A 14,420-nucleotide genomic window follows, 5' to 3' on the forward strand; every position below is an offset into this window, starting at 1 on the left:
CATCATGGTTTTAAGATGTAATCAGACCTCGCAAGTTTCATTTGCGGCATTTGGTGTATTTTTTGGTGACAGTTTAATAAAATCGTTTTTCTGTAACTTTAAAGAGGAAAATATATGCTGTTCTATTTTGTTTCAAGAAAGCACCATATTACCTCACTGGAAAAAGTTACACACACTCTATGTCTGAGTACTGGTCAGATTCCATCCTTTCATTATGTGCGACCTTAAAAATTTCTGGATTTTTTCCTTCTAGGAAGTGAACACTAAAAGTAATGGGGGAGCGCTTCGATTGTCATTATTGTAAGGAATCCCTCCTTGGCAAGAAATATATCTTGCGAGACAACAACCAGTATTGTATCAAGTGCTATGAGAATCTATATTCTAATACCTGTAAAGACTGCAAGGCAACTATCAGCAGTGACTGCAAGGTAAAAGAGCTCTTGGGTTAATTAGACATATGCATTTTAAATGTGTCCCGAATTATTAAAGATACCAAATTAATGTCATAATAATTAATGTTGGCTCTGTACCAGGCTAATTTCCAGAATTGCCAGAAAGCCACCATAATATATAAATAGCATAAACATAACATGTATTAAAATCACATTTGAAGGTAACACTATAGGTTGATCCCATATTTCTAATTAAAAGTGGGAATATGTAATTTATCTGTGTGGGTTGATCCACTGTGTGTAGTTGTGTAATTCTCCATGCTGAATATGGTGAAATATATTAACTGCCAGTTAATTGTAATATATATTTATTGCTTATATTTTACATTTATTTCACTTCATGGCTTTCTCCTAGGATTTGTCCTATAAGGATCATCATTGGCATGAACAATGTTTCAAGTGTGCTAAATGTAGCCGTTCTCTGGTTGAAAAACCTTTTGCTGCCAAGGATGAAAATCTGCTGTGTACTGAGTGCTATTCTAATGAGTACTCCGCAAAATGCTTCACCTGCAAAAAGACCATCATGCCTGGTAAGAGTCCATGGGGTAGATTTTCAACTTGCTTAAAATTGCATTGTGGATCAGCCGCCCATTATAGTAATTCCCTGATTTTCATTTCCGTTGAAATTATCCACTAATGTGTCCCAAAGTAAGTCAGAACTTGTCGCCGTCTGGTTATCATAACTATATCCAGACTAAACCAGAAGACCATCCACCATTATCCTTCTCCATGCAGCTGAACTTATTCCCACATTGAATAATGTTTCCTTTAACTCCCTCCAGATAAAAGGTGTTGCTATGGGAACCTGCTGTGCCTGTCTTTTTGTAGGATATGTTGAACACTCTTCAGATCCCCCCTCTGATGTCCTCTTCCATTACACTGATGACTGTGTCAGTGCTGCTTCGTGTCCTCACCCTCATCTAGTGATCTTCATTCATTATCATTCAAATTTCCACCTCTCTTACCTTTATGGAATCCATTTCTACCTCTTACTCTCCCTTCCTCGACTTCTCTCTATCTCTGCAGATGAGCTTTACACTGACATCAATTATAAGCCTACCGTCTCCCACAACTATTTGGACTATACTTCTTCCTACCCATTAGCAGCTAAACTTGCACTAATTAGATTATGATTATCTGTCTTTCAATTTTTTTAAATTTGTTTTCAGACAACTCAGGTAAGGCTGTCTCTAGTTGCCCTGAGAGGGTGATGGTGGGCCTTCTCCTTGATGTTGCTTTGCATTGATACCTGCCTCTGTTTAAAAAAAGAAAAAAGACAGAGTAAAACTGGAATAAACCCTCACCAACTCCACAGTATATGTATTATTATTAATAAAAATAGTAATGGAGACAGGGAAGTGGTTTCTAGATGATAATCAGCTTGTTATAATAAGCTCATGCTTCATTGTCATCGTCTTTGATTTTATCTCAACCCTTTACTAACATCACTGCACTCCCAGCCATTTGTCATTTCAATTTATATTTTCATACCAGAACAAATAGGTTATTTTCCATCATTGTGGATCTCTGACACCAGAAGTATGTTGAGCTGATGCTTCTGCAGTACAACTCATCTATTGCTCTTCAATATTGATAGCTACTCACTTGTGTAGCCACCTCATTTCATCAAGATGGTTACGAGAGTTAGTAACTTATGTGATATAATGCACAACTAATGTTAAGAGATGAATTACAGGGTTATAAGGGGGTAGTGATCCCTTATTATTTGGGGACTAATATGAATATGTACCTACACCATGCATCCGTGTACTGGGCCACACACAATCCTGTAATCGACCCAGCCATACATCTGTACAAATTAAAATGCGCTTGAATTAAATAATCAAAGTACAGTTTGTTCTGTGATAAAGTTGACTGTTCTTTTTTTAATGACAGGATCTCGTAAAATGGAATACAGGGGAAATAGCTGGCATGAAACCTGCTTCGCTTGCAAACGCTGCCGGCAGCCACTGGGAACCAAGCCTTTTATCCCCAAGGAAAATGATAACTACTGTGTCCCATGCTACGAGAAGCAGTTTGCTCTGCACTGCTCATCCTGCAAGAAGGTACAGTATAGTATCAATATGGTCATGTCATTTTTTTTTTACTCCAAGAGCATCCAGTTTATAGTATCCAAATCACACTGAGCTGAGCACTGAAGTCATGTTCACTTCTGGGGAAATCAAGCAACAAATTCCAGAAATTACACAAGGAAAATTTGGTTTCACTGTTTGTCTTCCAAATGCTATTGTATCTTTATAATGCTTTGATTAGATTGGATGAAATGGGAACAACATTCTAGAGGAAGTACTTTTTACTAACGCCAACCGTAAATACTCACTACTGGAAATGAAGTAGTAATGTTTCCTACCTGACATGAGATATTCCCATTTTTGCTCATTTAAGAAGGTACCTCATGGAGACTTGCCATGTCAGGTTTCCTGATTTGAAAAGATCCACAGAATGATGCATCTAACACATTCATCTCTAACTGACTGCCACTGAATAAGCATTGGCTTCCTTCTTAATCCTTGATGCTAATTTCAGCTCTGAAACACAACTCAAAATTCAAGAAAATCAATCTGAAAGCATTAGGATCAAAAGTCTTCTTGTATTTTATTCTTATTAGGTCCTTGAGGCTCAATGTATATCTCCAATGAGTGTGGCCTGCACTTGAATTAGATGTGCCATCTGAGTGGGTTGTTTCAGCTGCACCAAAGCACAAATGCAAATCTTATATTAGCTCCAACTGCAAATGATATCTATTTATGTCAATGTAACTAGCATTGAGCCAGGTAGAGAATGGAGTCCACCGACACTGAATATCAAGAAGTTGTGAAGAACAAATGTGCATGTAGTGCTGGATCACATCTCAAAGTGCATCACATTCAATGAGTTACTTCTAAATGATGTGACAGTTGTTGTCTAAGCAAACACAGTAGTCATTTTATACACAGCAAGATCCGAAAGACACAAATGGTTAGTTAACCTCTTTTTGATGGTGTTGGTTGAGGGAAGAATGTACCATGGGATCTTTAACATATATCTGATCGGGTGGACAGGGCCTTGGTGTAACATTACATTGAAAGGACAGCTTCTTTAACAATGTAGCACTCCCTCAGAATCGCATTGGTGCATCATCATATAATGTGCTCAAGTCCTGGACTGGGCCTGAACACAAAACTTTCTGAATCAGGGACAAGATGCTCGTAAATGAGCCAAGCTGACACTTACACTGCAACATGGTTTAGAGTTCGCATATCTTCATGGGAATGGATCACCTTTCAAATGTTCGCACCATAAACAACTAGATCTAGTATTTTTTAAATTACTTTACTTGCATTCCCATATCCCATATTTGTATTTTCCCTGTTCTTCAGGCAATAACCACTGGAGGGGTGACTTATCACGATCAGCCATGGCACAAGGAGTGCTTTCTGTGTACTGGATGTAAAATACAGCTGGCAGGTCAGCGATTCACCTCCAGGGATGACTTTCCATATTGCCTGGATTGTTTCAGCAATCTCTATGCTAAGAAGTGTGCGGGCTGTACCAATGCAATCGCTGGTGAGTCAAAGTGTGACTATAGGTGCACTTTTGGCATAAAAATAGATTCTATGATTAAACCACATAGATAATACACAAGACTTTTATATTAAGAATATAACCGAAGATCAGCACTTCTGACAAAGTAGGGCTCCCTCAGAATTGCACTGAAGTGCCATCCTACATTATGTGCTCAAGTCCTTCCATATCAAAGTGTACATATATACATACACACACCTAAACTAAGTGTAAGCTAAGCTACCACTTAGAGTGCAACCCAACTTTGTGTTAGTATATCTGTTTCTCTATCATTTGGAGGCATTCTCCTGGTTCCCACATGAAAATATTCCCCATAATCCAGTCACTAACACTGATTACTTACTTCTGCCATGTATGATTTTCAAACTGCTTGAACTTTTCTGTGAGTTTTCAGTAAAATATTATTATGTACCACAAAGACACTAAATACATTTCTAATTTAAACAAAATTTTAAAAAGGTCTTGTGTGAGACAGACTGTTGAAAGAAATATTGAGGAAAGAACGTGCATTTATATAGCAGCCTTTCATGTCCTCAGGATGTCCCAAATAAATTGCAAAGGAAGTGTAATTACTGTTTGGCAGATGGAATACAATACTGGAAAGTGTGAGGTTATGCACTTTGGCAGGAAAAATCGTAGAGCAAGTTATTATCTTAATGGCAAGAAACTGGAAAGTACTGAAGTACAAAGGGATCTGGGGGTCCTGGTGCACGAAACTCAAAAGGTTAGTATGCAGGTGCAGCAAGTGATTAAGAAGGCCAATGGAATGTTGGCTTTCATTGCTAGGGGGATAGAATATAAAAATAGGGAGGTATTGCTTCAGTTGTACAAGGTATTGGTGAGACCGCACCTGGAATACTGCGTACAGTTTTGGTGTCCATACTTAAGAAAGGACATACTTGCTCTCGAGTCAGTACAAAGAAGGTTCACTCGGTTAATCCCGGGGATGAGGGGATGGACATATGAGGAGAGGTTGAGTAGATTGGGACTCTACTCATTGGAGTTCAGAAGAATGAGAGGCGATCTTATTGAAACATATAAGATTGTGAAGGGGTTGGATCGGGTGGATGCGGGGAAGATGTTCCCGATGATGGGTGAAACTAGAACTAGGGGGCATAGTCTTAGAATAAGGGGCTGCTCTTTCAAAACTGAGATGAGGAGGAACTACTTCACTCAGAGGGTGGTAGGTCCATGGAATATGCTGCCCCAAAAAGCTGTAGAAGCTACATCATTATATAAATTTAAAACAGAAATAGACAGTTTCCTAGAAGTAAAGGGAATTAAGGGTTACGGGGAGCAGGCAGGAATTTGGACATGAGCCTAGGTTCGGATCGGTCATGGTCCTGTGGGTAGCGGAGCGGGCCCAGGGGCCGTGTAGCCTGATCCTGCTCCTATTTCGTGTGTCTAATTCTGTTAGATTCAGGAGATGGTTCTGTGATAGTGGATTGGCGGTTAGGATCAGATCAGCCATGATCTTATTGAATGGCGGAGCAGGCTCGAGGGGCCGATTGGCCTACTCCTGTTCCTATTTCTTATGTTCTTATGTTCTTATGTTCTTATGTTGTAATGTAGACAGACACGGCAGCCAATTTGTTCACAGCAAGGTCTGACAATGAGACAAATGACCAGATAATCAGTTTTAGTGATGTTGGTTGAGGAATAAATGTTGGCCAGAACACTGGGAGAATTCTTCTTCAAATGGTGCCAAGGGATTATTTTACAGCCACCTGCAGATGGGGCCTCATTTTTAAAAATTCATTCATGGGATGTGGGCGTCGCTGGCAAAGCCAGCATTTATTGCCCATCCCTAATTGTTCTCGAGAAGGTGGTGGTGAGCCACCTTCTTGAACCGCTGCTGTCCATGTGGTAAAGGTACTCCCACAGTGCTGTTAGGGAGGGAGTTCCAGGATTTTGACCCAGCGACGATGAAGGATCGGAGATATATTTCCAAGTCAGAATGGTGTGTGACTTGGAGGAGAAAATGAAGGTGGTGGTGTTCCCATGCACCTGCTGCCCTTGTCCATCGAGGTGGAAGAGGTCGCAGGTTTGGGAGGTGCTGTCGAAGAAGCCTTGGCGAGTTGCTGCAGTGCATCTTATAGATGTTTAATGTTGCATCTGAAAGACAGCACCTCTGACAGTGCAGCACTCCCTTCGTACTGCACTGAAGTGTCAGCCTGGATTATGTGTTCAAGTCTCTGAAGTGGAGCTTGAACCCATGACTTTCTCACTCAGAGGCGAGAGTGTGACCACTGTCACCAAAAAGTAGTTTCACAGCATTTGGGATAAAAGAGATTCCTTTTTTATTGACAGGGTGCCTGGTTTTAAAGCCCCAGTTCAATAGCTCAATGATAGATCACTGTACTCCCCAAGGAATGGTTTCAATTTTTATGCCCAGACTTGACTGATATTCAAGCTCTCATTACATGACAGTGCAGCATTTTACCTCAAAGTGCAGGAAGGGCAGAAAAAAAGGAGGAGCTCTGCTCTACAGTAGCTTGTTGATCGCCTTCAATGCGAGCCAGCAGTCACAAATAAATCTACATCTGGAATGATCGTACCTTCCCAGTTGTGCTGGAGAAAAGGCATGGAAAATCAACAAATAGATCATTAAACGTCAAAACAAATTTGCAACTTCATAAAAATATCAGTATGAAAATTCTTCTCATATATTGTTATCTTAACAGGTCTTGGAGGCGCAAAGTACATCTCCTTTGAAGATCGCCAGTGGCATAATGACTGCTTCAACTGCAAAAAATGTGCCATCTCTTTGGTTGGTAGAGGATTCCTCACGAAACGAGATGATGTCCTCTGCCCTGAATGCGGTCGAGATGTTTAAACTGGAAATTAAGTCATGCCTGGATTTGGGGAATGTTTGGTAGCACATTTCTGTAGACCGTAAATATATGTGCAGCAATTAGCTTAGAATGAGCAAAATCAATACCCCTTTTCAGGCACTCAGATACAATGTAGTTTCTGATATAAGTTCTTTTTGTTTGTAGCTCTCAGAAGTTCCTTTCGTTTACGAGTACCCTAACAAATCATCCACTTAGAATATGCTTTTTTTACCTATTGCTTTCAATGGTAGCTTTCTTATAAGAGCATTTCTACTTTATTAAAGCAATTAGATAAAATGTAACAAGTGTAACAGAGTGATCAAGAAAAAATATATTCTATTGACTAAACAAAATGGGAAAACCGGTATCAACACAAGACACAACTGAGTACGGTGGAAGCCTAACAGGTCAAAATAGGCATGAAAAAATTGCATATAAACCAGCAATGTTTATAACAGGACTGATTGTAACATTTCTGGCTATGAAAGACAGCGGTTACACAATAACTGTTTCTGCTGCAAACGAGTGGAATTGGGGAATGGTAATAGTCTGCATGCCATAAGACATTGCCAGCAATTTGCTTAAATCAAGATTTATCTCAGTGTACTTCATATTTAAAATACAATACTATATGATCCTGACACATATATAAAATGGGATCTGTTGGATCCGTGGTTCAGTGGATATGCTATTATTAAATAATCACACGGATGCTGTCCATTAACAAATAACAGGTCTTTACTGGAGGAGGGTAGGCTCTAGACTGGGGGTATAGAGGCATGCACAAAGCTTATATACCGGTGTGGTCACTGCCGGTACTACAGTATACAGGAGCTGTAAAAGTAGTTCTGACTTAAAGGCACATACACTACAATTCCTCCCCTTTTAGATTAGTAATACCCCTAATATTCAAATAACAATTAACATTTCAACAGGTACATTAAACAACAAAAGTCCATTTATAGATTCAGGCCTAGAAATTGGGTTGGGGGCGCCAAAGTGGCGCAAAAGTCGGCGGAGCGCAGGATTTAGCGCAGCGATCGGAGTGATAGCGATCGCCAGATATTCAGTTTCATTGCCCCTCGAGGGACACGGGGCGAGGCTCGAGGTGCTCCGCGTCCCTCTTAGGGCGCTGAAACTGATTATCGCAGCGCAACGTGCCGCAGCGCCACACGCTGCGGCACGGCACGCTGCGGTACTGCAGGCCTTCCTCCCACTGTTAAGGGGGAGGTGCCTGCAACAGCGCGATCCCCGATCGCGAGTACCGGCAAATGAGCCCGGCACCAAGGAGAAGTGCCGGGCTCTCGGGAAACAGCCGGCAATGCCGCGGGGGGGGTTAGGAGGCCGAGGACGGAGGTGCTGGCAGGCGGCCGCTGAAAAAGCGGCCGCCCCGCACCTCCACCTTAACTTGCGCCGCTGCCGGCACAGTAAGGCCCCATGAACCGGGCGCGGGTAGCGAGCAGCGCAACTGCGGCGTTTGCTACCAAATATCGCGAACGGGGCACGAATGGGGCGCTGCGCACACCGATGACGTCATCGGTGGCGGCGCAGCGCAAATGCCTAACGCCACCATTAGCGCCCCTACTGAATATCGCCGGAGATGCAGCCAGTGGCGCTACAGCCACTGATTGCCTCTTTAGGCGCTAACAGGTGGCGCTACTCACCCAATTTCTCCCCCTCAGTCTTTGGGGCGGCTTCCTGACCCTTTTGGGATAGCGCCTTTCCAGAGGTTCTTGTTCTTGGTGCAGAGGTGATTGTGACCCCTTTTCATCGGGTAGTTCATCGGGTACCACTGCTACTGGGTCTGAAGTAGATGCTACCGGTATGTCGGGTTCATCCCCAGGTACTCGAGACATGGGGTTGACGCGTTTCTGTGATGCTAAGATCTGATCGACGTGGCGTCTCACAATGTTCTCCCCGACATCCACTGTGTACATTAATGGCCCCTGCCTTGTACATATCGTTCCGGGTTGCCACTTCTCTGTTCGATAGTCATGGGCCAAGACTAGTTGCCCTACATTGAAGCTCCTTGTCGGCTTCTCATTGATGTGCTGGAATTGTTTGTCCTCAACATTTCTTCGCACATTTGGTCTGAGCAAGTCCAGACGAGATCTCAACCTTCGGTTAAAGAACATCATGGCCGGGGTCTGGTTGGTAACTGCATGTGTCGCGTTTCGGTAGGCTAATAAGAAATTGTCCATCTTATGCTGTAGTGGAATTTCATCGTCGCACATGGCCTTTATCGCCTTCTTAAAGGTTTGTACGAACCTCTCAGCCAATCCATTTGTGGCTGGATGATACGGGGCGGATGTGTAATGCCTTACCCCATTCCTTTTCATGAATTTTTGGAACTCGTCGGACACAAACTGTGGTCCATTATCAGAGCAAATCTGCTCTGGCAAACCGTTTCTGGCAAATATGGTCCGTAGGACTGCAATCGTTTTCTCTGTAGTGGTTGAAGACATTTTTATCACCTCAGGCCACTTTGAATGAGCATCCACTGCTATTAAGAACATTGAGTCCATGAATGGACCAGCGAAATCAATATGCACCCGTTGCCATGGAGAGGAGGGCCACTCCCATGGGTGTAGAGGGGCATGTGGTGGTGCATTTTGGACCTTCTGGCATCCTAAGCAGCTCTTAGTTAGGTCTTCGATTTGTTGATCGATTCCCGGCCACCACACATAAGCCCTAGCAAGGCTTTTCATTTTCACTCCCCCCAGATGACCTTCATGTAGCTCATTTAGCACTCTCTCCCTTAACTTGGGTGGAATCACCACTCTGGATTAACACATCACTGTCCCCTGGCATACTGACAGCTGTTCTCTTCTGGATGAGAATGCTGGCAACAGTGAGTCGCCATGTGTTGGCCATCCCCTCACCGTCAATTCATATACCCATGACAGCGTCGGATCATTGCGGGTCTCCTTCTCTATATCTGCGTTTGTTACTGGCAATCGTTCAATTATTGACGAATAAAATATCTCGATAGGGTCCACTGCTGGTGCTTCCTCCACAGTAGGCAGTGGCAGGCGCGATAGCCCATCAGCGTTCCCATGCTGTTTCGTGCCTTTATATGTCAATTTCACCCTTATTTTTCCTTTGGGGTAGACTTTTTTGCCCCGTATACGTCTTCAAGACAATCTCTGTAGCTTTCAAGGGTATGTGTGAAAATAGCCGCTTGTAGTCTCTTTGATTTATGACTGTTAGAGCTGACCCTGTGTCCAATTCCATTTCCACTTGGACTCCGTCTATCTTGAGTGTAACCCAGATAGTCTGGTGATCCTCCATTTCGGTTACATTATGTAGTTTCAGACAACCCAGCTCCTTGCTTCCGGAGTCTGTGTCACTTTTCTGTTCGTCTGAACCACTGTCCATCACCTGGTGTACCTTTTTGTACTTCTCCTGTGGAGATTTCTTACTGTTGGTTTTCTTCCCAGACCTGCAGACTCTTGCTATGTGTCCTGCTTTCCCACACTGTCTGCACACTTGGTCCTTGAACCAACAATCTTTCTGGTCATGTGTTGTTCTGCCGCAGCGATAGCACGTCCCTGTTCCATAGGACATTTCATTGGTGCCATATTCTTGCGGTCTCCATTGTATCTCTGCAGCGACCCTTGCGGCTGCTTCGTGTGATACTGCCATACTGAAAGCTTTGTCCAGCGTAAGGTCCTTTTCTGATAGAAGCCGTTTCTGGGTTCCTTCACTTTGTAGCCCACACACAAACTTGTCCCTTAACGTGCCTGCTAGTCCCGCTCCAAACTGGAAGTGTTTCGATAGCTTGCACAGTTCCGTTAGGTACTCAGTATTGCTTTCGTCTTTGTGTTGGTTCCTTTTATGGAACTTAAATCGTTCTGCTATCAGCAGCGGTGTGGGGTTTCAGTGGTCCTGTAGGATTTCTACTATGCTTTCAAAATTCTTGTTTACCGGCTTCTCTGGGGTTATTAGATTTCGCAGTAACCCATAAGTTTTTGCACCCATGGAATTTAACAGAACCAGTGCTTTATTAGCATCTGGCACTTCATTCGCCCTGCAGTACACCTCAATACGTTCCACATATGTCGCCCAATCTTCGACTTCATTGTCGAACGTAGAGATACTGCCACTCTTCGGCATCCTTGGGTGTGAGTTAACTATCACAAATGGCGCCTCCCGCGCTTCCCCTTCTTCTCCGCTGGCACAAAATGGCGTCTCCCGCGCTTTCCTTCCTTCCCGCGCTTGCCCTTCTTCTCCGCTGCGGCTTCTAAAAATGGCACCTCCCGCGCTCTTCCTTCTTCTCCGCGGCTCAATGGCATCTCCCCTTTCTTCGCCCCGCGGACCCTGTTCAGCCCGTGAGCCCTGGCTGTGCTCTGCGCGTTCTTCTTTTTATATTTTTCGACGCCGCTCAGTCTAGAACCCGGCTGTTTCTTACCCTCTCTCTCTCCGGTTTGTTTTCTTTTTCTCGACGCCGCTCGGTGTTCAACCCCCGGCTGCGCCCTGCGCTCTTCACCCTCTGTCTTACCCCATCGATGCTGCTCGGCTTTCTCTCCGCCGTCGGTCGGCTCCAGCCGCCGCTGCTCGGGAAGGGTCTGCGCTGGACCTGTCGTCGGTCTCTTACTGCTCATTGTGGCTGGGGAACCAAGCCCGGCAAGAAGGGTCAAACCCGAAACGTCAACTCAAATTTCTCTCCACGGATGTTGCCTGACCTGCTGAGTTTTTCCAGCATTTTCTGTTGTTATTCCGGCTCTCCACAGCCTCCCCTGCGAAGTTGGATCTCTGCCTGACTGCTGGGCGGTTGCTCATGGTCGACGCTCGTGTTCCTGGCCTCGACTATTTAAAAAAAAAATGTTTATGTTGCAGGTAGATTCGAATCGACACTCGTCGCCACTGTTGGATCCATGGTTCAGTGTATATGCTATTATTAAATAATCACGCGGATGCTGTACATTAACAAATAACAGGTCTTTACTGGAGGAGGGTAGTCTCTAGACTGGGGGTACAGAGGCATGCGCAAAGCTTATATACCGGTGTGGTCACTGCCGGTACTACAGTATACAGGAGCTGTAAAAGTAGTTCTGACTTAAAGGCACATACACTACAGGATCTTTCTGCGAGATGTACTCAGTTGTACCTCTGTCAGAGATGAATGTTAAATTCTCTATTTCTGAAGCAGTCTGTCCCATTCTCACATATCAACTTCACCAAACAGCTCATCATGCTTTGAGATGCCAGCTCATTTTCAGTGGTGGGTTTACAACATAAATGCACTATGCAGTGCTGCTGAAATATACATTAAACATAGAATGCAGCGGCACATCTAATCTGCATGAATTATTAACTTTTACTTGTGTACGGTTTTATCTCTAGTACTTTAACTCTTTCCTGTCCACTGACCTGCCGACATGGCTTTACTGGCTCTCAGAGCACAAAACAAGCACAATGCAATTCACACCAGGATCAGCACCAAGTAAAACTCTCACAACGTCTGATTTTGGAAACTAAAGCAAAGCTGCACTTTACATTGAAATGAATCTATAATCAGTTTTGAAAATGACATGGCTGAATATACAGTCCTGGAATGCTGCTTCACAGACTGTGTCTGCCCTTTATTCATATGTGACACACACACATTTTGCTTCCAAATATTCTTACGGCATCAGATGAAGGTTTAACAGTAATGATACAAAGCCTGTGTCAGTGACTACTGATAATAAATTGGACTGGAATATGAGGCATTCACTTCTGGAAGTTTACAAATTTAATGGAATATAAGATGCAAGCTATATTTTTTTAAATACAGGTTTCTTTATTTAATCTAGGTATATCTGCTGGTAATATTACTTATGTGAATAAATCACTTTTACTTGTAGATTTAAAAAATGAAGTAAAAAAAATTCTATTTGTTCATGGGATGCGGGCGACACTGGCAAGACTGCATTTATTGCCTATTCCTAGTTGACCACAAAAGGTGGTGGGCCAGCTCATTGAACCACTGTGGTCCATGTGGTGATGGTTCTTCCACAATGGTGTTTGGGAGGGAATTCCATGATTTCAACCTAGCAATATTAATATCCCTTAGTACAATTACCTAACTACATTCTATCAGTCTCAGTTTTGAAATATTCAATTGACCCCGAGCCTCAAAAGCTTTTGGGGAGAGAGTTCCAGATCTCCACTATTCTTTGTGTGAAGAAGTGCTTCCTGACATCACAACTGAATGGCCCAGCTCTAATTTTAAGATTATGCCCCCTTATTCTTATCCTCCCCCACCAGAGGAAATAGTTTATCTCTATCAACCCTATTTAAGCCTTGTAGAGGGTGGAGATGCTTTGAAAGGTCATCACAGAGTACCTGGCCTCGAACCTGCTCTTGTAGCCATGGTGTTGATATTCTGGTCTAGTTAAGCTCCTGGTGGCTCCCACAATGATGATGATGGGGTACTTATCAATTAGTGGTGGTAACATTGAAGGTCGAAGGAGGCAGCTGAGCATTTTCTGCCATTATGTGCATGGATGTTACCTGTCACTTGCCTAAAGTCCTCATGGAGGACAACAGGGGCTATCTCATTACCTAAGGAGTTGTGATTGGCACTGAACACTGCGGAATTGTCAGTTAACTCCATACCTTATGATGGAGATAAGAATATTGATGAAGTAACTAAAGAGGGTTGGGATGAGAACACTGTTGTGTGGAACTCTTGCAAAGAAGTACTGGGCTGCAAAGATTGGCCTCTGACAACCAAGACCATCTTCCGGTAGCTTAGTTTGACTCCAGCCACAGAGGGGCTTTCCCTTTGACCCCCCCCTCCTCCCCCCCATTATTAAGCTCAGTTCTGGTAGAGGTCCTTGATGCTATACTCAATCAATGCTGCCTTAATTTCAAGGGAATCTACCTTCACCTCTGCTCTGCTATGTCTGCATCAAGGCCGTAATCAAGATCTGAAGCCAAATGGTTCTGGCAAAAACCAAACTGAGTACCAGAAAGTAAATTATTGTTGAGTAGATTCATTTGATGGGAAAATTGATGGCTCCTTTCCATCACTTTGCTGATGATTGGGGGGGGGGGGTGAAGCTGATAGGGTAGTAATTGGTCAAGTTAGATCTGTCCCCCTTTTTGCAGATAGGACATACCTGAGCAATTCTCCACACTGTCAGAGAGGTGCCAGTGTTATAGCTGTACTGGAACTGCTTAGGGAGAGCTAGTTCTGATGCGCAGGTCTTCAGTACTTGTCAGGGCCCATAGCCTTCACTGTGTTCAATGCATTCAACCACTTCTTAAAATCACATGGACTATACACTGGCATCTGTGATGGTGAGGATCTCAAAAGGTGGCCGAGTAGGAATCATCCACTCAATATTTTTGGCTGAAGAATTTTGCAAATTCTTCAGCCTTGTCTCTTGCTCCACCAGGGTTGAGGATGGGGCTATTCATGAAGCCTCCTCCTCCTCCTGTTTGTTCCCTGATTGTCTTGTACCATTCTTGACTGGTAGGGCCCATTGGTTGTGGTACTGCTTAGCTCTGTATCATACTGCTTTTGATGGTAAGTGTGATGAAATATGCCATTCATCAG

General features: G+C 43.5%; 1 protein-coding gene across 1 annotated transcript; it reads left to right on the plus strand.

The window, feature by feature from the left end:
• Positions 1-231: 231 nt before the first annotated feature.
• On the plus strand, positions 232-7,890 carry LOC147112798 (four and a half LIM domains protein 2-like). The gene is made up of 5 exons (XM_085997420.1): positions 232-428; positions 808-982; positions 2,349-2,518; positions 3,833-4,019; positions 6,722-7,890. Exons 1-5 carry the CDS (start codon positions 273-275, stop codon positions 6,871-6,873), a joined length of 840 nt encoding a protein of 279 aa, XP_085853546.1. The 5' UTR covers positions 232-272; the 3' UTR covers positions 6,874-7,890.
• The last annotated feature ends 6,530 nt before the right edge of the window (positions 7,891-14,420 follow it).

Source organism: Somniosus microcephalus, chromosome 9 (genome assembly GCF_052327205.1).
Source record: "Somniosus microcephalus isolate GS21.2 chromosome 9, FLI_Smic_1.0, whole genome shotgun sequence".
Classification (NCBI taxonomy): domain Eukaryota; kingdom Metazoa; phylum Chordata; class Chondrichthyes; order Squaliformes; family Somniosidae; genus Somniosus; species Somniosus microcephalus.